Raw genomic sequence first — 25,998 nt, 5'->3', positions numbered from 1 at the left:
ACCTTGCCAGAAGTTTATCTCAGATTCTATGAACACAAAAGAATCAGATATCCTTACGGAGAACAGCTACAATATGAAATACTGTATTTTCAAGATCCAAAGATAACATCTTGCTAGTGTATACATTTTGATCATTTGTGATTCAAAGCTGAAGTACAAAAATCACATTTTTTCCCCTTAAAAATAGAGAGATGGTACTTATGGTTAAAAGATAAAGGGATGACAGCATCAGTATTTATTTTATACTGTACTAGGCTGACTGTCAAAAGCACACAAGTGATGGGAAAATCAGAAATGAAGTAAGTACATCAGTCATCTTTACTTGGTAAAGGGGAAAAATACACTTTCGTGAAATGTCAATGGAAATTAGTTAAGTACGTTGTGAATTAAATTTTCTATTATGCCCCTCAGTTTCTAGCTACTATGCCACCCACAAAAAAGGGGTGGGGTGGAGAGAGAGAACACCAATCTAATTTCAGCTGCTATGATTTACAGGGGAAATACCATTGGTTTTCCTGACAATGCCTTCTCTTTGGAAGCCCGATTTTTTAAAAGCATCAGAGACTGAGTCCTCTGAGTCCTCTAATCCCCTCCCCACTTCTTATGGAACATTACATACATGGTTTAAGATGAATTCCAGCATCTGGCAACCTATAGCCCACGGGGCAATCTGCTGGAAAGCCACGAGATATTTTGCTGACCATGACCATCCACAGGCACTACCCCCGACAGCTCCCACTGCCGGCCAGCACATCCCTATGGTCTGCTGTTTCCCACAGCTCCAATTGGCTGGGAACAGCGAACTGTAGTGAGCAGTGCCTGTGAATGGTCTAAGTCAGCAAAGTGTCTGACCAGTTACAGATAATGTCTGAGCCTCAAAGTTATTCTAATACGCTTCTTTAACAAACTGGAAAGCCTTCCAGCCTGGGTCCAACTCTTCCCCCAGTTCAGTCTTAGATGCTTCCAGTAATCATCAGGGATGTGAAAGTGTAAACATGTACATGGTTAACCAATGAGCCTGGGCTCATTAATGTGTACAGTTAAAAGTGATCACAAGTGCTGCATGTTATGCAGCGGCAGTGATTTAAAGTTAAATTGGTAACTGGTATGCACTGCCTTTTGGGCACAGAGAATCTGGGACTTCTGTGTGCAATCATTGTCAGAGGCCGGATATCATAGAGGGATGAGTCAAAGAGATTTGGGGACTGAATACACATCTTGTTAATCTACAAGGCAAAGACAGGGCTGGCATAGTGCTGACGAGAAAGCTTGAGTGGCTGACAGACTGATGGTGTGAGGGCACTAACACCCGTCTACCAGAATCAAGAATCTCCTACTGGACGCAGGTGTTAACAGCCCTGGATACTCCAAAACTTTCACTCTGCACTCAAAAACATTTTGACATCAAGTGCCTTGACAGTGCAATGAACAGGATTTAATAAATAAAAATCTAGGAAATAGTTTGGATTAGCCAGATAAAACTAAAAAAATAGAAAACTACAAGAGAGCTTCATGGTAGAATTAATGCCTTTAGTTTTCTCTACAATGCAGTTGGATCAACTAAAGAAAATAACAGCAGCTTCTTCTAACATTAAAAAGCTGTACCAGCATGTTCCCTCTAAGATTTTCCATTTATGAGCGGAGTGAGTTTTGTCTTATGTGCCAACAATGAGGTCATGTATGCTTATTCAGAGGTGTGCCACTCACCAGTGGTGCTGCTCCCCAAGAGACTCTCACAGGTAGCGCCCTCCTCCGCTCCCCTGCACCTCACGACACCACCAGCATGCAGCCCGAGCCTCTGTAGCAGTCCCAACTCCACACACACACACACACCCACCCCCTGGCCACTAGAGCAGACCCCCACCCTATGGCTCCAGCTGCCGGAAGAGTTGCTGGCCACCCACAATGCAGCTCCAGGTCTGGCCCCGGCCTGGACCACCAAAGAAGCCACTGACCTGCAGCTCCAGCCTTGGGGAAGAGCTGAAGCTAGGGGCCGGGGCCTCATGATGGCTGCCCTGCTGCTCCTGGGGCGGGGCAACTGCCCGCCACACAGGCCTGCTCCGGAACAGCTGAGCAGCCAGTGCACGGCTCTGCTGAGGTGGGTGGGCTACAAATTCTTGGTGCGCGCCCGCACAGTCACAAGGAACACTGCACACCGCAGACAAAGGTTCTTAGTCATATTTATGGTTATTTTGAGAAAGACATCAGCCTACATGTGCACTGCAACCCTTTGTAAGAGAATAACACATTTTGCTGGACTGGGTTTGTGATGTATCTTGTTATGTGAAACTATGGCACATGACACCAAGTCATCCAAAATTCTTCCAAGGGCTCTGCCCTGAAAACTGTAAAACTTAACTTTTTCAAAATATCTTTCATTCTCCAAACCCTGCATCTCTAGTTTTAATCTGTTAAAATAAACATAAATGTGACTAAGAGCATTCACCTGAAGTAATTTCATAATTAGTACATGGTCCTATGGATTACAGATTAAGAGTAGTTTTTATACTTCTGCAAACTTGTATTGCCAAAAATGTCTATGTCTTATAAATTAATCACAGAAACATTTAACAAGGTAATTTGTACTTTATGACTTACCTGTCTGTATCTAAACCTAAAAGTATACTTTAAAGCACAACTTCATCAGTATATGTACTGTTCACTCTGTTTAACTCTTCTTCATCATTAATAACAAACATTTGTCTTTAAGTTTGTATATTTACATGAAGAAACACAAAACCAAGCATGACATACTATGCTGGTGAAGACCCGTCTTCTCTAATTTGAGAACAATCAGCTTTTCCAGCAGTAATTTTGTGGACTTGAAGTAAAATCGATAAACTGTTAAAGCCTAGTGATCAGCAGAGCAGTTCAAATGTTTCATACAGTGTCTCAGTAGATGAAAGCTTAAACACTAACCAAATATTTTCTTTCGTGATTTAGAACATCAACTCTATTTTAGATTTTATGTATAGAAAAACAGCTGTCAAGCTGAATGAGTGAACTAAACTAGCTTTCAAATGACTGCTCATATTCAGATCTCATGAAACTTGACCTTGTAGCAGGAATCTGTGTTAAAAATACATCTAGCACTTTGTGTTTTCTTTATAGAACTCTGCCCTAGCCTTTATTTGAAGAAGCCTGATGACAATCTTCAGAAGAAAGATATATTCTTTAAACATTTTTTTCCTGTATTTGGCAAAGAGTAATCTCTCCTCTCCCTCATGTTTTCAAAGGATTAAAATTAATTTGTAATAGTTAAATATTGATTTACTTTGCTTCTACATAAGCATCCAGTGTTGTTAGCACAGCTCTTATAAGGACTTTATTAGTTTACTGCTACTGCCATCAAAAGGGAAGAAAATAGTAAGTGTGTCGAATCTTGGCAACAAAGGAGTAGATTTCATACAGAGATGTGTGGTCTAACGGAGTGGGAAGCCACTCTGGACATTTTGATTTCTAACCATGTTTTATGCACTGGCCTATGCTATAAAATTACTTTAGTACAAATACATTGCTCAGGGTGAATAATCCACATCCCCATGCAACACAGATCCAACTAAGCGCCAGTGCAAGAGCTTCCTTCTCTAACTTAGCTGCCACCTCTTACAGAAGCAGATAAGCGAAGACAACAGGAGAAGCTCTCGCCCATCGACTTCAGCTGGGCTGATGCAGTATTTAAGTGCAGATTTGCTCTTACTAGGATTCAATCTGTGGCTCTAGTCAAGACATTTAACTTCTCTGAATCTGCAAAAACAAGCACAATACAGTAGACTTCCGATAATCCGGAACCTATGGGACCTAGGTGGTGCCGGATTATTGGATATGCCGGACTATCAGGAGGTACTATAAACTGGTTATATATATACTGTATACATTATATACTGTATATAAAGTGTTCTTAACCCTTTTTATTGTACATACTGTATACTGTAATATTTTAGTTTTTTTAAGCGTTTTTTACCCTTTTTGCTCAGTTCAGCTGCTGCCACTGTTACCTTGTGACTCATTTTTTGCCGAAGCTCACTCATTAGACTCTTGCCATTTTGATGCCGGACTATCAGGAGTGCCGGACTATTGGATGCCGGACTATTGGAGTTTTACTGTACAGTAGTATTCACGTTTAGTGCTTTATTCAGCAACATGGAATAAGGAATTTATTCTGCTCTCTTTGAAGAGCAAGGAAGAACTCCCAGTGGCATGGGCTGAGCAGGATGACGGCTCAATTCTTAATTTCCAAAAGCCAGGCTATAACTCCCTGTCAGCAAGGAAAGGGCAGAGCACAGAGATCTGAACTACTGGTGGATTGTATGAGGGGAGGGAAAGTGGCTGCAACACTGTCCTTTTTCATAGGCATTTAACATGTGAACTTTTACTCTATAACACCTTGCAATTCACTACTATTATGATATGCATTAAAATCCACATACCTCTTCTAAGCTGTGGAGCGAAGAAGCAGATACTGCTCGAGATGTGAGCGGATGAAATGGCTCCTGACCAACTGCATGCTGATGATTCGGTATTTGTATAAAAGGGTTCTGTTGTGATCTATGGGGCAATGGAGGTATACCATAATGAAAGCCCTGCCCCATTAGGTGATTCTGCTGTAGGTTAGCATAGGTCCATGATCCATCAGGTTGCAGGTACTTCAAAGGAGGTGGGGGTATGTGTTCAGATTGCATTGAGAAAGGGGGATTGTATATTTGGGGCAAATGCTGCTGAAATGCTGGATTGTTGGAGATTTCAATGTCTCTGTTGTTTTCAATGAAGTTAGGAAAGTGGCTGCTGTGGTTTGAGTTGCAGGAAGGAGAAGGAAGTGCTGGTGGGCTTCTGGGCTGAACTTGTCTGTATTGCAACAACCTGGATTGGGGAGGTGGCATTTCACTTAGGTCCCTACTTTCATTTTGATCACGGTGTGACAGTTCTCTGAGCAAGTCCTGGAACCTGTATTAATAGAAGAAATGTTATTAAGATAGAGAAATGCAAAAAGTGCCTCCGCTCAAAGCACCATCCATTCTGAAGTACCAGATACTGGACATCACAACCAAACTGGCTGCAAGCACAAACCATACAAAGCATTATACTTAAATGTGCTCAACATCAAGTCTAACCTCAAAGACTATAATTATGAGCAATTGGAAATTAAGGACAAAAGACTTTGCTGAGCTGAGATACCAACCAGAACCACCACCAAAACTCAATGATCAAACTATCTTTCTGAAGGTTTGAAAATTTCTGATATTTCTATTCCAACTAGAAGGACCTACTAATAATAATACTGTAATGTATCCAGTTCTATTGCCGACATTAAACATCATAACAACAACAGCTCTTTACTGGACTGATAGTGCCTGGCATCCGATGATGATATTATAATGAAGGTTGGCTATGTTCTGTTTTTAAATACAGTACTTTGAGAACTCAATCAACAGATACCTTGAATATGTTGCCTCTGTTTCATCTTCTGCGTTACTGGCAAGTTTCCAGTTTGCCCTAATAGGCTGTTGGTGCAATCCAATTGGTTGCTGGGGAAGATGTGGTAGGTGAGGATGGTGATGGTGTGGATATGGAATATTGCCCTGACTGAGATAGGCATTATGCTCATTCCATTGCTGTAACCTTGCTTGCTGCTGCCTTAATGTTTCCAAAGCTACATTTCCATGCATACGATCTGTAAAACAGTTACAAAAATACAAACATTTACCCAACCTCCCTTTCTCAAACCATTTGATGCCAGAAAGGAGGATCCCACTGTGTGGTATATTAAATGAAAAACAAGAGCGCTAAGACGGTACACAATGGAATCTCCAAACCTGCCAGCACCAAAAATGTGTTTATTAATAAACCACTCCATAATGTATCACAGCTCATAACCTGGATATTTAAATCCCCTAGAAAGACTATGTATACATGAAATTCGTAATGAAAAACTACATATTAAAATATACCCTAAGAAACAAATTATTCCTGATCACACAATGACCAATCCATAACTTTAAAGTCATACAGCCATGCCCCTGACAGATAAACACTTTATTCATTTTCACTTTACGGTAGCTATATTTGCATCAGTGGAAAACAGAAATGGTACCTACCTAATGTCTCTCCTATGGGCAATCCCGCAGGACTCTCTTCAATGAAGTTGTTCAAGTGAGATGGCAACATTGGGTTGTGTTGTGCAATAGGTCTCAAAGGATTACTGACTTCTTGCAACATGGGTGGGGGATGATGTTCTGAAATCACAGCATCTACTGCAGGAGAATGTGGTCGATGAGGAACTGGGTTATTAAAAAAAGACTGGTTGGGGCCCATCTGGTAAGCGGGGGAAAGCTGTGAAGGTTGTGGAGGCTGCTGATTTACATGATTATGCTGATGGACTACCTGGCTCTGCTGAGGTGGTATTTGGTTTTGCTGTTCAGGCAAATGATTTTGTTGCTGACTTAAAAGATTTTGCTGTGGTTGCACAGGGTACGGCTGCCTTGGGATCTGGGACAGGTGCTGGAAGTGGCGACTAGGGACTGCATACTGTGGGTGGGGTGGGGTGAGATGTAGATTCAGCTGCCTAGGGTTGAGATTATCTTTGCGATGAAATTTAGAATTAGGATAACCAATGCTGGAACGTGACTCTGGGCTTCTATTCTGGGAATTTCCTTCTACGTCAACCTAGAACAAAGGATAGAAAACATTTCCAAGTTACTTAAGAAAACAAAAATCACTGTTAGCTATGACTGTACTGCACTAAACACATTAACACTGACTCAATCACATGAAACTTCAGAAACGTACGAAAAATAAGGAAGAGAAAGATAGTATTGTACATGTTAGACATATTCTTTTTATTTGTCAAACTGCAGGCATATTTTGTCAACTATTTGTGATATTTTATTAAACTGAAATATCTCTCCATTAGATAGAGAAAACTAATTCCTTCACAACTATTCACAAGGTGTAAACTAAGAAGTGCACACCATATTTTCTTTTTATTCTTCTATATTTAAACACCATACTCAGACATTTCCATCATCAAATTTCTTTCTGTAGCTACAATTATTGCAGAGATGAATTAGCAGCTGTTTCCTTATGATCGTATTTAATTTAGCTAATTATAGGCAACTGTCAAATGTTGAGCCTTTTGCTTTTATTTCTAGGACACAGACACCAAATATTTAATGGAAAAAGTAATTATTTGCCAGTTCTCAACATTTTACTTCAGAACACTCCATTATATGACTCACGCCTTTATTCCTAAAATGGAAATTGTAGTGTACATTATACTACTCTCTTACTCTCCTGTAAAATAACTGAAGATTTCTGAATCTTCACTTCTACCAGATTGACATTTATATCAAAAGGTACATTAATTTCTAAACATTTTAAATTAATAACACTCAGGGCTATTCCAGTGTGTTTGGACTTAACATTTACAAATCAATACATTTTATTTTTTTAAATTTATATTAGTAGCCAGTGAAATCCAAATTGCAAACCATAGGATTAATATTATTTGAATCATCAGATTCAAATCTTAAATTTTCTCTTGCTCTTGGGTGAGGAGAGGAAGAAAGACCTACTGTCATTCGACAATAACTAATGTCGAACAGCACTGATGGGTTCTAAAGAAAATCCCATTTATTGCGCTGGGATGGAAATGTGGTGACTGACAGAGGAGGGGGCCTATTGAACAGGAGGAGAAGATATGACAAAACCCTTACTGTGCTATGTGAGATAGATGGTACCAAAAAGGGAAGAAGAAATAAGATGAAAATAAACTCAAAACAGACCTGTTTGGAGTCCACGTGTTTTTTCTCAGGTGTCCGAATTTTATTAATTTCGGGTCCAGCACTGTTTTCGGTTTTACCTAAAATATTTATTTATACATTATTTTCTATGTATGTAAAGAAAAATAAATATTTTAACATGTTTGTTTTCCTTAGACATGAGCAGACTTAGAACTAAAGTAATGGGGTCAGAAACTTAACATACAACATTTCATGGCCCGCCTTCCTTTTAGACTGTATGTTTTCAGTTTTGTATTTGAATCATAATGAAGTACCTCTTCCAGTTCAACAGCTGGGCTAATGGAGTTACTCCTGGAGAAAGTAATCACTAGTTTGTCCAAGAGAAATAGAAATGAACCAAACACAGGAACTTTTATCCTAACCTCTCCCTTCTCTTAACTTTGGTAGCTCAGTGACCCCGATCCAAACAAATGCAGACTGCTTTCTATGTAAAGGTAAAAATACCCTCCTTAGCAGGTCTTGGGTTTAAACTTTTACGCAGTGTTTAAACTAAAGCAAAGACCGTCCCTAAAAATCATCCATCACTGGAGTTCTGTGAGATGGCAGGGAAATGATGTTAAAGATATCAGTCTGAAGGATAAAAAATCTGAACCCCAAGTTCAGCTTAATCTTTTTAGGTTTAGGCAAGATGAACATCAATTTTTCAGGGAAGGCTGACACAAGACCCTTAAATTGGACTATTGATCTTAACCTATGCAACACAAGGAGCTGCAATAATATTAGAAATCTTGCATCTGATCAGTTAAGTATATTCCCTAAATACAGCTTATATATTTGGAAAACAAACATATAATAGACATTTATTGTATTAGATATTATGGCCATAACTTTTTCTGAAACCTGTACTTTACACATAACAACTCAACATCCTTTTTTAGCTGATGGTGGCCTATGAAAGAGATCAGAAATGTTCATATCAAAGTACATGGTAAAGAAACCACAAATCTCAACAACTACAAGAATTAATGCTTTAATGTTATTTTTTTAAGTAAAACTGCTTCCCTTTCTAATTGCTAAAAATATCAGTTGCATGAAGACAGTATAAATCAATCTAAGTGTATTTTTCAGGTAGGGCACTTACACTTTACATGGAAATGAGGAGATAAGTAAAGTGCACATTCAGTTTTAAAAGATATTCATTTAAAACAGCATTTATAAGGGCAAATCAAGAAAGGCTTTTAGGATCTCATGAGAAAAGAACACTTAAAAGATGGGACAAGATATATGTTATAGGCTTTTACATCTAGTAACATTTTGTGTTCCTGAAACAGTCATTTCAACTTTGCTAACAATGTTCACTTCACTGAAATGCTGATTTTTGAGTTTTGCTATTATAGTTTCTCTTCGATCTCCTGTAGAGTACTGATGACAATTCTTTTTTTCTGTAATACATTGTTCTCCTATGGCAGAATTCTTGCTCTATGGAACAATTCTTGCTCTTTAAAACATGCTGAATGTAGTAATTGAAATAGTCTGATCAGCTACCTGTGGTATTGAAGAATGTAGGATTATGTATTGTTTCAAACACAAAGGGTAGTTTTATTTTATTTTATTTTTGGTCACAGAATAGGAAAAATTTCAGCTCTCTTGTGTAATTCAGAAAAAGCTGAAGACTATTCTAGGGTCAGAAAAGCTTCACAACAATATACAGAGAAAGCAAAGCAAACCGAGTGGATAATAAAACTATGCTAGCTACCAGTTCAATGAGCTACCTGGCAAAAAGATACATAGGGAGAAAAATGATGGCTCCATACTTGTTAACAAAAGGATCTGTGGAAATTAAAAAAAAAGATTTTAAGGGCAAATAGCTACAAAAACTTAGCTTCAAAAGATTAGACAAATATTTTCTTCTTGCTCCTAGTTCTTAATGCACAGGAAGAAAAGTTTCTACTATTAACTAGGCACTAAAAATCCATATCCAGAATAAGACTCTTCCAATAGAAGTTAAGATGCTGCAAAATTTAGCTAGAAAAATGTCTAGCTGGCTATTATGTTCATAATTAGACAGTATCCAATCAAACAAGAGATAACTCAATAAAACCATATGCTTATATAGGAACACATTCTGTCACTGAGTTATTTGAGATGCAGAGAGGTGTTAACTAAGAGCAGAACCTGGCCTTCTCATGCAACTTACCTTGCAACCTTACTTCCCAGCACATCTATCAAGGGCACCTCCAAACTTAACAGAAAGAGGGTTTGGTTCACACTGGTCAACAGAAAAGAAGCTACTCATTCTCTGACTCTTGCTGCCACAGAATGAGGGGCTAAATCAGCTGTCCTTCAAAGTGCTAAGAGACTTCAACACCTGTTTCAATTAATGGAAAGGGAATGTGCTCAGCCCTTGCACAAATCAACTCCAAATTATCAGATTTTTGGGTGACCCACAGAAGAGAAGGAGTCTTGTCAAATGCATTTCACGAGATTAATTTGTCCTCCGAGAACCCAGTCCCCTCGTTAGCTTACTGAAGTTCAAGTTATTGAACTGCCATGGCCAAAATCAATTTCTCTGAGGATTCTCCTCTGAAACCTAGAATACTGTGGGAAAATAACACCAAGCAAGGCATATTGGATTTCTCTCTATATTATCCCTGTTTTAATGAACTTCAATGAGACCTCCTTCATGTGACCATTTCCGTGAACTCTTTAGAGTCCAATAACTATGCAATTCTTTGAAAAGGAATATTGTAATAATGTCTCCTTGTGTGCTACTGTGGCAGCTTACATGTTTAGTATACTGGTATTACAGAAAGTGCCTCAGTTTTCTATCTCAGCCTCCAAGTTTTCAAATATTTAATGGGGCAGGATTTTGCAATACATAGCTCAAATGAAAAAATGCCATCCTAACAGCAAAAACGGATTCAGAGCATCTTTCAATTCTGATAGAAGCCTTCAGCACGAAGATATAATTCTGCTCTGAAAGAGGATTTTATGCAAATAGTATTATGGGGTTCCATTTTATTGTCTCTCAGTGACACTATGTCAGACTCTCGCAGTGTGGGCCAAATCCTCCTCTTATTTGTGCACTGTGTATTCAGAGAAGGCAATGGGACTACTCACAAAAGTAAGGGGGAAAAGATTCATCCTTCTACAGATTAAACATTACCCCGCCCCATTGCCTATGCTGTACTTGTTACTGAGATCTGAAGTCAAGCTACATTCTCTCTGCCTCAGTAAACATTCCACAATACAAATGTGCTTTGCAATTCTGCTGGTGACATGAGTGACGAAACATTCCAGCTCATCCTCTCATTGCTGGAGAGGACAAAAGGAGTAAACTATTTTTTGTCATTATAGCAAGCAAATATGACTCACAATATCCGGCAGGAGACAATCTCTTGAGTATGAAGGTGGCATTTTTATGCAGTTATTTTTTTTCTGATCATAACAACAGTTTAATGAGAAATTTAAGTGGTATCCATCATTTTAAAATGGTAGCCAAATCTCAAATAGGACCACACTGCCACTTGACTTTATTCCAGATTCACTCTTCAATGCCCAGAATGGAGAGACTTATATTTTAAGCCCTAAATCATTTCAGGTCTGGAAATGTATTTTCTTATACATTGGAACATAAATGCTTTTCCATCTATGTTAGAAAAAAAATCATATACAACATTTCAATAACCAAAACCCTAGGGTTCTCATGATACTCCAGCAGGCTTCTGTCCAATTCTAAAATCATACTCAAATAAATGAATCCTCCACTACCACCAGTCAGTAATCTGGTCTACAACCTTGTATGACATCCCATTACAGACACACAATTCATAGCACAATAAAGCCTAAAATAGAGACTGAATTTCCAATCACTAAGGACGCTATGCTATTTTCCTAGTTAGGCAGCACCACAAATAACCATTCCTGATTAATATATTTGCAAATGTCTTACAAAATATTCTATCTTTGTATCTATTTCCTCATGTCCACATCCCATAAGAAAACACCTCCGTGGGGAGCCTCATGGAAGAGAACAGGTACTTGAATGAGCTGTGGGTAATGAACTGCCCTATCAGGCCCCTGAAGACCAGGACTGATGTTCACAAGATGGGGATGGCACAACGAACCTTGCCCTGAGATCATCATTCCTATTCATAAACCAGGAGTGGACAATAAGCTGCTCATAAACCAAATGCAGTTCACCGAGGTTAGCCCCTAATGGGCCATCAGATGCTTTGTTTACCTCAGCATCCATAGGATTGGTTGCTCCCAGCTCCCAGTGTGGCCGCAGTTCACCGCCTCCAACCAATGGAAGCTGAGGAAAGTGGCACAGGCCAGGCCATCATTTCCCACAGCTCCCATTGTCCAGGAATGGCAAACCACAGCCAATGGGAGCTGGGAGCAGCCCTACCTGTGGACATTCAGGTAAATAAAGCATCTGGCAATAGCTAGCCCCAGCAAATCGCGCCTGTGCTGCGAACTGCTTATTGCCCTCCCCTGGTATAAACAGAGGAACAAGTTTCCATTTCTGTCAAATTCAGCATCTGTCAGGCACGTTCAAATGCATTTTAAAAATAATGGGTTTCTCACAGTTCTCTGTCTGAACTGCAGATGCGCTCAGCAAACAAGAAGCCACTTGCTGCGGTATTTGAAGAAACATTCAACTCACCATTTCTATTTTGTTCATGTTGCTCCTTTTCCTGATGCTGAAGTTGCTGCTGCCCTATACTAACTGGTGAATGATGTCCCAGGCCATAAGGTATAGGAGATCCACGCCCATGTGCCTGTAACAGGTTCATATTATATGCCATAGCTGCTTGGTGTGTAATGAGTCGAGGGTCAACTGCAAACCTACCCTGATACCCTGTCCATGGTACCTATGTAATTTTAAAAAAAGATGCAATACATTAGTGTACATTTAAGAATAGGCACAGTGTCAGCTACAATTACTATGACAATCAGGAAGCACCTGTTCATATTAGAGATGATGATTAAATAATAAAGTACATGTGAGTGATAATCAGGAATAAAGAACAAAAAGTTCAGGCATAGTAGCAAGGATCACAGAAAAGATGATTTCTGAAGAGTGAGATAAACCAAAAATGAAGGCTACATGGAGGAAGGAGGCGAGATCATGAAAGTGCATACAAGCAGATGAAACTGATTAAATAACTGGGCAAGTCAATGTACATTACTGCAGATATTCAAGAACAGGTTAGATAATATGTAAGTGGAATGATGGAAAGTGTGGCTTATGAATATGATACTATAATCAGGCAGGTCACTTTGCTCACAAAAAGCCCCAGAGAAATCACTGGGGCTCTAGTGGGCTCAGTGAGCAGTCCTCCCACATGTTATATGCTGAAGGACTGGCACCTAAGAATCTATGTTATGGGTCTGCGCTTTATATCCAGGGGTATGGATGTTGATATCCGTGACTCATTTTTGTGGATACAGATGCAGGTACACATTTTATATCTAAGACCCTGCAAATTTGTGGCTATCCACTTCATATCCATAGGAATCCATATCCACGGATGTGGATGCAGATATCCATGGCTCATTTTTGCAGATACAGATGAAGGTACAAATTTCATATCTGTGCAGGGCTCTAGTTAAGGAACATATTTTAGTCACTGTAGAGTCTCTTCCAGGGTACAATTTCCTATCTGAAATAAAATTGACTTTTTGAAATCAAGAATTCCAGGGCCTTTAAAATACTGTGCATTTGTTCCTTAAAAGCTGAAAAGGAAGACGCTCTGGATCAAATTAGTTCAATATATGCTGTGTGTAAATTTATTTAAAAAGGTGATTCCATGAATCAAAAGAGAATTAAATGAATTTAATCATCCATGCTGAGTGTGTCAAACCATCCTTAACTAATGGCAGCAGACAATTTCCCTCATTTTTTACTGTGAAGATGAAAAATGCCCTAGAGGATAGATATAGCCTCTTTTATCTTACATGGCCTCAGTCATTTTATTATATTTTTAATAAATTAATCCCTTCATTATTTGTTTTGAACACAGCATATTCCAAGTAATTCAGAAGATTTTTTGTAAATATTTGCCCTTGAAACCTGGATCCTGAATTGTAGCTTTGAGCTACGTGCTTCCTCCAGTTGCGTTTATGCAATTTCAAATGATCTCCAATATACTTCTTTCTGAAAGTAGACATTTCAATAATATGTGGACCTTCATACCTAATTATTTAAAATTCCATCCCGAGGGGTCGGGGTGGAGCATGTTCAAACTTATTGATATTTTCATATTTTTTTTCCACTGGAGGTACATAGGAATATATTAGGCCTTAAACTGTAAAACAGAAAAATATTTAAATTATCTTGTTTTGATATTAATAAAAAGTGAGTGAGCATTATAAAGATACAGCTGCTGGCCTTCTTATTGAATTTAAATTTAACCATCATATGTAGACTTCTGGTAACCTAGTAAAAAGAAAACTTATTTGTAGAGCTCTTCGTGGATATAAAATTTGAATCTGCATCTGCTTCCACAAAAATGAGCTGTGGATAGCTGCATTCATATCCGCAGATGAGGATACTTGCAAATATAAAGTGGATAGTCACAAATTTGCAAAGTTCTAGATATCCACATCCACATAAATGATCCAAGGATATCCACATCCATATCTGCAGGTACCAGCGGATATAAAGCAGATATCCATGAATTTGCAGGGCTCTACTTATTTGACCTAATGAATGGAAATCGGTGGCGTTATTACTTAAAAAAAGAGAAGAGTTGCCAGATGGTCTGGGCATACAGAGCTGAAATCCCAGATTTATAGCAAGCTCCCAAATAGCTACGAATTGCATTTCCATAAAGAACCTACATAACCATTAAAAATGTTAGCTATATGTGAATATTTACAAATGTATAAGAAATTATATGAACATCTGTGTATGCATATAGTTTACCCCCAAAGAAACTTTAAGAAGATGTACACAACTATATTACCACACAACAGCATTTCTGTAACTCCAATCTCTCTTACTCAATTCCCTACCTACTTTTTTCTGCTCTTACCATGGGCACCACTTCGGAAAGGTGCTACAGCTGCACTTACCGGGACCCTACTTGTTCTTTTTCCCCTTCCCTTCACTATCAGGGAGCGAGAGGAAAGGACACAGCTTGCGTGCATTTCTCTCACTCCCAACTGGTGAGAGGACAGGGCAGAAGAGTAAGTGACACAAACAATGTATTTTTCCCTCACTCCCTGATAGTAAGGGGAAGAAGAAGAAGCCCCATACATTTGGCTATAGCCCCCCAGCCCTCTCTCTCTCGAAATGGCTCTTACTGTTAGATTGTAAGGTCTTCAAGTGAGGAAACATGCTTTTGTTTTTATACAGTGAAGTGTCTAGAACACTCTTTGGTGCTACATCAATGTATAATTCTGCAAGTAATTCATGCAACCTAACAGAAACCGCAAGATGAAGGCTCAACTTATAGCCTCCTCTTCGACATTTCAAGGATAAACTTATTTGGGAAGACTGTGAGTAAAGTCACTCAGACTCAATAGTTGCTACATCCAACGGAGAGAGGAGCAAAAGGGAATATTGACTTGTGTCTAAAAAAAAAAAAAGTAAGAGGAATCCATTGATATAGCCATGCCAATGTGATCAATAACCGAATCAGGCATAACAGAATAACAGAGTCAGTTCAGCAGCACAAGTGATCCACAAAAGAAAATTAATAGTTCTCAATCAATCAGTTGGACAATTAACAGTTTGTAATTGAATTTTTATATGCTGTTAATATTTTAGCACCTAAAGCAAAGTGAGAGAGAATCATCTTCTACTGGCTAGTATGTTTTGGTTTAGCCGGACGACCATTTCAAAAGGTGTGAAAGTCATAAAGCAACAGCTCTATGTTGGGGAATTGGATACACTTTTTGTGATGCTCTAGAAAGAAAGATACGTCTCCTATTATTCATATTCCTTCAGGAAATTCTGATGTGCACCCGTGAAGCTTCACAAAAGTGGATTTGAAAATCAGACTTACATGCAGAGAATATGAAAGACTAGAAGCATAAACTCTTAGATTTTCAGTCAAATTAGCCACAGTAAGAGGTCCTTTTAACATATTCAGCTGTTCAACATTCAGATACATAGGATTATAGTCCTAGCTATTCAAGTCACAAGCTTTAGAGCAAATATTGTTATCGTACAGCACAAAGATTACTTTGCATAGAGCAATGAGAATGTCTGCGATGAGTATTTAGAGTCTGAACTTAATCTTATACCACTTTTACTCTGATGTAGTTCTACTGAATGCAGTGTCTCCTCAATTACAACAGGAAAAGAGAAATCAGAATATGCCTCTTAGATAGATCTGGTCTGCACTAGAACATTAGGTTGTCTTAACTACGTTGCACAACTGTATGAACAATCCATACCCCAAGCAACTTATTTAAGCCTATCTAAGTCCCTGCATAGACAGTGCTAAGTCAATGAAATAATTCTTCCATGGATATAGCTACCACCTCTCCTGTGGTCATAGGTACACTTATACTGAAGCACTAAAGAACGTAGCTGCAGCACTACACTGTATTACCGTGGTGATGCAAGCAAGACAAGCCCTTATACACAATGAAGAGAAGCAATTTTGATGTTCTAAGTACTCAGAGCAAGCCATACACTTTCTCAACATGCTAAAAGACAAGTAACCCCACTATTATTTGTATATAAGATCATTCAAATTGTGCTCCTTAAAGTTGAATTTTCCTTGTATATTTATGGTAACAGAAGTATGAGTCATGATCTTTCAAAATGGGATTCAGATTTGTATTAATTTAGCCAAAGATGGATAACATTGTAACTTGTTTTAAAATTCAACTCACTGAAACAAAAAACAAACCTGTACATTATTATCTTAATTAGTGCATGTGGGGAGCCTGGGCAGACAGTGTACACAGAGTACTACTCTTTTTATCTAGGGAGAAGGCTGGGTAGATCAATAGTACAATTAGCTAACCTCATACATTTGGAAATCTGAGTACAAAGGCTACCATGATAATATAAGTTGTTTGGAAAACAGGGCTGTTATGGACGGCTTCTGTGGTTTATAAAAGATGAGGACTTTTGAAACGTTACAAAAGTTCTCTCTTCATATCCCTACATGGAAATCACCCTGTCACTTCTATTTCTCTGCAAATTCAACTAATACTCATGAAACAATATTATTCAGAAAGCTTTCAATAATTCATCATTATATCTCAACTGCTCCTGCAATCTCCTAAAAAGGCCAGTAATTAATCATGACCATCTTCATTCGATTTTAACATGAGTAAACCTTATATGGCTTAAACATGAAACCCCTTTTAGGATGCGTGATATTCTTTGTAGCAGCAACATCATTAAGCCCTTGGGGTTTGGTGGTCACCACCACACAAATTCTTAGCCATAGAAACCCAAATAAGCATCCAGGATGCTGGTACACTTTTCACTAACTAGCCTTGTATTGATTTTTACCTATGTAATAAAAGAAGGAAATAAGGAAATAAACACTTACAGGCAAAGGCACAGACATGACCATATTTCCTCCATAGACTGCAGGTACATAAAGAATACTTGTCCCAGTGTGAGGATCTATCCTTTGAACAGGACTTGGTGATTTCCCCAGGTTGGGGTGAGGTCCAAGAGGAGGAGGGGGAGGAGTATATGCTCTGATAGGATTTCCAATTAGGACAGAAGGATTGGGCTGAACTGAAAAATAAACAAGAAAGGCACACAAAGGGAGGAAAAGAACATGAAGAACTTCAGTGACTTTTTTTCTACCCTTCCAAAAAAGAACCCCTCTTCACAAATTCACTAAATAACTCTTTATACTGGGGTGGGCAATAATTTTTGGTGGATAGCCACTGTAATATGTTGGACAGTGGTCCAGGTCCACACTTTTCTGTGGAAGAGATGTGGGGTTTAGGATGGAGGTTGGGTGCAGAAGGACGCATGGGGTAGGGACAGGGGGGCACGAGACAGTGTGAGGTCAGAGAGAGTTTGGGTGAGGGAGGAGGGTTGTGACTTAGTTGTTTCTAGCCAATAGGAGCTGAGAGATTGACTGGGTTCAGCTCCTATTGGCTGGCTGTTTCCAGCCAATAGCAGCTGAGGATTGGGGTGGGAGAGGGAAGATCACACAAAGCCTCCCTCTCCCTGCAAAGCAGAGAGCTGCACGGACTGCACTTTAAATTGTAGCAGCTGTGTGCCTAAGGGTCCCTGGCAGGGTAGTCCATGAAGTCACTGTAGACTACTTGGATAGAATATCGTGATTCAGTAAGTTATAACTCTGTATAATATCCATATAGAGCCATATCTAACCATACATCCAGCTAAGTCCCAGCTATGTTATAAAACACTTAGCCCTGGTCTACACTACAGCAGAAGGTCATATTAAGATACACAACACCAGCTATGTGAATTACGTAGCTGGAGTCGACATATCTTAAATTGAATTTCCGTACTGTCCACACAGTAGGAGGCCAAGGAGAGCAAATGTTCCTGTCGGCTTTCCTTATTCCTCATGAGGAGCAGGGGTACCGACAAGGACTGAGTTTGTTTTAACAGGTCTTCTCTTGACCCACTAAGTCGAACTATGGAAGATCGACAACGGCAGCGTCAATCTTCTGCATAGTGTAGAAATGGCCTTAGAGCACTATCATTTTATATCATGATCCCCTTACACAGCCATTTTGCTAGTGAAGACTGGCTCAAACACCCACAGGTTATCGCATCCATTCCCAATCACACACAAATCTTTTTCCACAGGTTAGGAAAACTGTGGTGGAACCATGGTAGCAACAACTATGTTGCAACAAGATTGTATCTAGTTTCTAAAGTCAGCATGCGAAGGACACATAATGAGAACCTAGGAGTTACCTAAAATCTACTTAAAGTATCCTGAGATACCGGCTTGCTGAATTTACACAAGCAATAAATGACTTTCATAGACATAATAGGCCTGATCCTCCCTTCAGACATACACTTGTATAAATCAACATTAACTTAATTGAAGTCAAATTAGTAGAAGCATGGGGGAACCAGGCTGAGTTTCTTCAGAAAAAATAGGAGACACTTACCAATTCCATCAGTTGGAAAATGGTCATTCTGATTATGATGATGGCCCTTGCCCTTTATTAAAAAAAAAAAGATCATAATGACTTTTTAATATTTAATGTAAACCAAACATAAAAGTAATTCTTTATTTTAATATAGTAATAGTCAAGTAAATGAAATACAATTAGAGAGAGGAGGTGGGAAAAAACAACAAGTCTACAGCTCTTTTCATGGGTATTTTATCTATTATATCCTCTTCTTGCCCAGTTCACTGGTTCAGTACTCTTCCAACCAAGGCTGTACAAAGTACCTTAGTAAGCACCTCTGTTTCACAGTGTGCTCTGCCCATCCTTCCAATTCATACTATCAAAGCTGGCTAGCAAAGGGGGGTACTCAAAATTGCATAGTCCCTAATCTTGCAATATGGGAAATGCTCACATTTCTCCCTTTCTCCAAAGCAAAAGATATGAGATTTGCTTTTATTACTGCCACTTGAAACGGGAACCATAAGCAATTTGATAAATGGATTTGAAATGACCAGTTTCACCCTGCTTCTCCAAATGCCTCTGCCTTTGCACGGTCGTTAAAAATATTATGATATAGACAGCACCAAGACACAGGTTCTCTGAGGTTCTGATAATCTACATTGCTTTCAAGGTAAACATTTAGAACAGAAACACTTGTCAGAATAATAATAATTATTATTTTGGTTTGCCAGCTTTGACTGAGAACCTTGATAAGCTATAAAATGTGGACAAAAGAATAAACTTTTCCATCGTTAAGGAGTTACTAACTTGTTACCAACATGTTTTACCAACTTAATTTCTTATTACGAGCACCCTCTCATCAACACATGCACACGTGTGCACAGCTGGTCCTCAAAAACGGGTTTCCAAAAGTATCTAGACATTTAGAACACTCCAAAGGCCATGGGATCTAAGAAGCTCTAACCAGTAACAGCTACCTTCAGAGAAAAATTATTTACATATTTTAAGCTTTGATACTTGATTTTAAGCTAGTTTGACTCCATTTGTATACATTACATTTACATTTTGCTGACGGGAACTTTGATTATGCATTAAAAAGACTTGTATAAAAAGGGCTAAGGAGGTAATCTTTATTTGTATAATTTGTATGACAAGAACACTTTTAAAAACAAGAAGGCAGTTACTTACATAGGAAGGCTGAAAATAAAGAATAAGCAAAAGACTTGTAAATGCTGTAAATATGTCAAATCTGCTAAATGTAAATAAGGTACTCGGCCAACCATTTTAGAAACTGACTGGAAAATCCAACGTGGTCAATTTAAGCATTGTTTTTCAAAGGTTACTTCCAGACTACAAGCTAGGAGTGCGAGTATGAACAGCAGTATAGTGGGAGTAGGCACATGGCTTAGCAATACTGAGTATTCCTTCCACCCCCACAGGTTCGCATACAATACAGCTAAGCGACAATTCTGCTGCTACTCATTCTACCACAGGTATACTCCTATATATACCCCAGCTAGCCTGCATCAATCTAGCACAAGTATGTGCACACAAGCAGGGGAATCAGCTCCTTACTTCATAGTGTAGGCGTAGCCAAAGAGACAGCAGTGCTAACATAACCCCTTTCTTCTGCCTCCAACATATGTATCACAGTTCACATATGTATTGTAAAAATAGCTCCCCATTATGTTAGCTCAGAGTGTCAAGTGAAAAACATTGCATGTTATCACTTTTGAAATTTTGCATGTTGGAGTGAGGGGTGATGCAGTAGAAGTGATGGGCCAGCCAACTGCTACTGAGTGATGCCGACAGAGCTGGAGCCAATAAAGCATAGACCCATGCACCCTAAATGATAATCTGAGATCCCTTTAGTATTTTTTTGTTCATCAGTCGTACCACCTTCTGCAATTTATTATCTGCTGCCCGGAAGGGATCTGCACATTTCTGGGAGGAGTTCTTCTCTGCTGGGTGTATTTTACATTAGAAAGGCTACAGTCAGAGTTATCACCCCTCCATTTTAATTAACACTTAGGGCTTGTCTACACGGGCAAGTTACTGTGCTGTAACTTTCTTGCCCAGGGGTATGAACCCTCCGCGCCCCCCTCCCCCCAGCACAAGAAGTTACAGTGTTGTAAAGCGCCAGTGAGAACAGGCTCCCAGTGCTGTTAGCTATTCCCCTCGTGGAGGTGGTTTTCCTATAAAGTTGCTCTCTCCCAGCGCTGGTGCACTGATCACACTGCCATGGTAGTGCTTTAAACTTGTAAGTGTAGATAAAGCCTCAGGCACCACCTGAATAAAGAATATAAGCACCAGAATTCTAAGCAAATTAATCAGTTGTTCACCTACAGAGGAAGGTGGATTTGGCAAATGTTGACCTATGCAGCAACTGCATTAAAGGGCAGTGTTAGACTGGTCTCTGAATTTCTCGTTGGTTTTTTAGGATTAATATTATTTTTGAACATAAAATAATTGTTTATTTTTAATAGCTGTGGTTAAGCAAACAAAAACCCAGAAGCTTTTAAAAAGGTCTATTTATATACTAGGATATACCAAATCTTGATTTAGGCAAGTTTTGTGCCTATCCCATTCGTTGTTTGCACAATTCTACTACTTATTTGTTTATGCAGTCAATTGGTATTATAGTGTCTGTTATATGCTCATGATAAGTCTGCTATAACTTACACACTTGCTATGTTTTATGGCAGTTGTTTTTAGGGACCTTATTTTCAAAATGTGGACAAGAATTTGGACAAATTAATTTGAAAGATTGCCTTGTCTCAGTGCAAGATACTGTATGTAACTGCATTACATGGTGATTTTTTTTCCAGTTCTGCACCATGTAATGACATTGTACAAACAGCATCATGGAGCTCTATGGTTACTATCTCTCATCAACTTCTCCATCAAATCTACAAGTCATGGGGGGGGGGGGGAAATATTTCCCCCCTATCACTCACTATAGTAAACTAACCCAACCTGAAATCTGAAAGTCAAACTAAATTCTTTCTGGTTTGTGTGTCATCACCATTAATAAACAAAACTTCGCTATCTTCACATAGTTTCACATTTAATAAAGGCAAGATTTGGCCTAGTACAATTCTACTGATAATGCTCATGCCAGTACAGATTCCATCTAATTCCATATTAGCTGTTTTGGACAGGCATAAAAACTTAAAAAAAGCTATTAGCCAGAATGAACAGAAATACAAAACCATGCTCTGAAGTATTCCTAGGCTCTGTTTGCCAGAAGCTGGGAATGGATGATAGGAGACAGATTACTTGAGGATACTGGGCTAGATGGATCACTAATCTGACGCAGTATAGCCATTCTTACACTCTTATGTCAAGGAAGAAAGTTTATGACTGAAGGGGAAGATGTGCTGAGTAAGAAAGCACTATTTTTACATAGTCACTTTTCAGTGTATATCAAAGTTAAGCAATACCTCTTGAACTACAAAGATAAACTCACTACAGAACAATTCTTGGGGACTAGTTTTCCTATTTCTTTAGTAGTAGTAATACACCAGCTTCATTCGAGTCTTCTGCCTCCTTTTCACTAACAACAATAAATGTTAACTAATCACGGGCTTTTAAAATTTGAGGGTGAAAAAAGGGAGGTTTATTACTTATTGTAGTTACTTCCTACGTGCGTTCAAGTATTATCTGCTTACTTTGCTCCTGTCATCCCCGATGACAACTTGTCAACTAATGTTCAGATAGAAGAGCTCTTATTGCTGTGATGATGTAGGTGGCAGAAAGATTTTGAGATCTTAGGATGAAATTAAATTGCAGGCAGTTTGAAAACGTATCTCTTGACTTCTACTTCAAATGTGCTTAGTTTACAAGTCATTGAGAGAAAAAAAATGAAACCATCTGCCCACAAAACTTCATTTTTTTTAATGTAACAATTTATCCACCTTCCAGAAACAGCAATTCTTACTTACTAATACAATGCATGTCAAAAACATTTTACCAGTTAAAATCAAACATGGCAAATCTTTCAACTGTCAATTGCATTCAAGAGTGAAGCACCAGTAAAAAATGAAACAGCAATAAGAGCAATTTAAAAAGAATGGACCTAAAATTTTTTATAAGTTGAAGACTTAGATGAATTATTAAGAGCTTTAAAGAGCTATACTTTCTGTCAGAGACCAATGGATCTTGATAAAGTACTTGATTAACCCCAATTATAAAGCCACATTTTGAAAGGAATACCAAAGAGAAGGCTTTCCTTACAACACTGACAAAACACATTAAAAATCAGCAATGAATACCAGCATTAGTTTGATAATTTAACTTGCAATAAAAAATGTAAAACTCTGAAAAAATTTTTCCTCACATACATTTTTCACAAGCCTGACAAAGCACATTTTAATTACAACTGCAAACTTGGATCAATTAAAACAGTATCCCTGATTTAACGTTTTGTGACAACTAAATGAAGAATTTCATGTATTCTTAATGGACACAATTAAGGGGGAAACATATGCTTTAATCATTCGTGTACTATCTTATCTCTTGAGAAGGAGAGAAAAAGTTAGTTTTGTGTGATGGTAAACTTCACCCTTATATCAAACCAAGAACATTTTCTAGTTACATTCTTGACACTAATTAAATTTGGTCTTTTGATGAACAGTAATAACCAGTTAATGCTAAATAAATATGTATTTCAATAGATTCAGTATGAAGTGACCATTATGATCACCCAATGTGACCTTCTGAAAAACATAGGTCACTGAATTTCATCCAGTAATATTTGTATAAACCCTAAACATTTGTGTTTATTTTCACATTGTTTCTTTGTAGGCCTGCTCTGGCCTGTCTGTATCCGCCAGTTCTCTCTTTTCTTCAAGTTTGTATATGTGTGGAAGAAATTTTAAAACAACAACTAGCCCAAAAAACCTTTTATGTCATTTCTTGACAGATATGTCTATCCTCATGCCCACCTCTTGACAAACTTCATTACCAGTTATGCTTTACCTTGGGTGGTGATTGTTGCTGTTTGTTGGTATTTGCTGAATGCTGCTGTCGCAGAGCCCGAGGGATAAACTCTGGTGCCAGGGGATTCAAAACGTAGGTTTTCTTTAACTCCAAAGCCTCCAACTGAGCCTTGATCTGTTCAAATGTGATACCATGGAGGCTCTCATTCTCATGACACAGAGCAATAAATCGCTCCCAAAATTTCCTATGGAAAACAGTTTTAAAAGAATAAAAAGAATAAGATTTACTAATGCAGATTATAGTTAATAGAGGTTTTACACAGCAATGTACAGTTTGTATTTTCCTGCATGCCCATTTTACACATCTGTAAGATGATCCAGGGGTGCATCTGCAGCTACACCATACTGCCTCCCCTGGAAACAGGAAGTTGTAACTGATAGTATCAAGATTAGTTTATCCATTAATATTCTGCAAAGTTAAGGCAGGAGTTTCAAACTGCAGCATAGTACTGTACTCACAGTCCCAAGCCCCCCCATTCCAATCCCAAGCCAATCGCAATATGTTTTTATTGAAGAAATAATACGAAGTACAAATCACAGTTTTTGTCTGATAACAATAGTGGGACAAAATATGGAAGGATAGTCTTGTTAAAGCACAAAATGGTGACTCAGAAGAGCTAAATTAATTTCTTGGCTCTACCACTGACTGACCATATGACTCTGGGAAAGTCACTTACCCTTACTGATCTTCAGTTTTTCCGTCTGTAAAATGGGGTTAAATTTTACCCACCTCCCAGGTACGCTGTTAGGCTTAATATGTTAGTATGCATAAAGCATGTGAGATATTTCAACAGCAGGTAAAAATTCGAACTGTTTTTATTATAATACATTAGATATTTCTAATGGGTTTTCCAGGTTCATGTAAGAATGCAGATTATATGATTTTCCCCTACAGTGCTATAATTAGTTTATTTTTTATTAAATCATTAAATAAAGGATCATTTCAATCTGTCGTTCCAATTTCTCCCTGTGACTCTTATTATGGCAATATCCACTGGAAAAAATGATTTTAGGAGTTCTATCAAAAAATACTTTTGATGAAAACAGAAGAACAAGCAGAACATGGGACAGACATTTCCCTTTAAAAAGTTTAAATCTGTCACTGTTTAAAAAACACATCACAACACCAACCAGGATCTTATCTCCTTTAATCAAAGAAAAATGATAAAATTATCTTCTTCAAGCAATGAAGAGTAATGAAAAACAAAAGCTGTAGGGGAAAACTACATAGAACTCTGAAAAGATAAAAACCCAAAAGACACATTTAATAATCATTCCTCTTTTTAATTTTCCTTTTTGGTGTGAGATTAAAGACAACAGGCTGACAACCTTTCATACTAGCAAATGCCTGCTGACAATCTAAGATTGATTTCTGTTCTGAAAAGTGTTCAAAAAAATGGAAGGCCTGTATAACGTATTTCCATTATTCACTAGAAGATTTTCTTGTGCTTGCTCCTTCAGTTTTTCAGGTGCTTTCCTGAACCGAAGATAAAAGAATTATATTTATGTGTAGATCTTAAAGTGCTTAATAGAAGATGGGAAGTATCATTAATGTTCATTTTACAAATGGACATCCCATAAGGCCACGTCAATGAGCAAAGAATTATGTTTAAAAATAAAAGACTGCCTCTTGATCTACCGATGGCCACTGGGGACACAAAGAAGAGCTTGGTGGGGTGGTCACAAGGAGTAGAATCTGCCAGTTTTGGTCATAAATGATTATGTTTCTGCAGGGAAATACACCCTCTTTTATTTTATATTTGTACAGCACCCAGCATAATGGGATCCTGGTCCATGACTAGGGCTCCCATATGCCATGGTAATTTCAATAAATAATTATAATAAAAATGAGTTCTAAAAGTGAGGGATGCTATAGAACAGTGTTTCTCAACCTTTTTTTAAATAAAGTATCCCTTAAAAAAAAATTATAAGAACCTCCAGTATCTACAGTTTTCAGACACACAAAATTATTTTCTACCACTGCAACACATTTGTTTAAACAACTTAACTGTAGCCAGGCGAGTGATGAATTTTTTGGGTGTAAAAAGTAAAAAAATAATAAAGCGTCGTAAAACTTAAAACAAAAATTCAGTTTTCTCCAAATTTTAGTTGTGTTGATGTATCCCCAGACTTCTCTCAAGTACCCCTAAGGGTACACATACCACTGGTTTAGAAACACTGTTATAAGACAATGCCAAAGTGATGAA

The 25,998-nt window shown here is 38.2% G+C and overlaps 1 protein-coding gene across 3 annotated transcripts in view; it reads right to left on the bottom strand.

Annotated features, from left to right (window-relative positions):
• The window catches only part of HELZ (helicase with zinc finger), a 172,381-nt gene that overhangs the window by 17,875 nt on the left and 128,508 nt on the right, over positions 1-25,998 (bottom strand). For all 3 annotated transcript variants that reach the window (XM_006110581.4, XM_006110582.4, XM_006110583.4), the window contains 8 exons: positions 23,772-23,976; positions 18,828-18,879; positions 17,267-17,460; positions 12,409-12,616; positions 7,782-7,858; positions 6,096-6,663; positions 5,437-5,671; positions 4,431-4,944 (listed from right to left, as the gene is read on the bottom strand). In XM_006110581.4, coding sequence (XP_006110643.2) covers positions 4,431-4,944; positions 5,437-5,671; positions 6,096-6,663; positions 7,782-7,858; positions 12,409-12,616; positions 17,267-17,460; positions 18,828-18,879; positions 23,772-23,976 — 2,053 coding nt within the window. The remainder of the gene's footprint in view (positions 1-4,430; positions 4,945-5,436; positions 5,672-6,095; positions 6,664-7,781; positions 7,859-12,408; positions 12,617-17,266; positions 17,461-18,827; positions 18,880-23,771; positions 23,977-25,998) is intronic.

The sequence above is a fragment of the Pelodiscus sinensis genome, chromosome 20 (genome assembly GCF_049634645.1).
Source record: "Pelodiscus sinensis isolate JC-2024 chromosome 20, ASM4963464v1, whole genome shotgun sequence".
Taxonomy (NCBI): Eukaryota; Metazoa; Chordata; order Testudines; family Trionychidae; genus Pelodiscus; species Pelodiscus sinensis.
The sequence above is the reverse complement of the archived record's forward strand: the minus strand, read 5'-3'. Positions and strand labels throughout refer to the sequence as shown.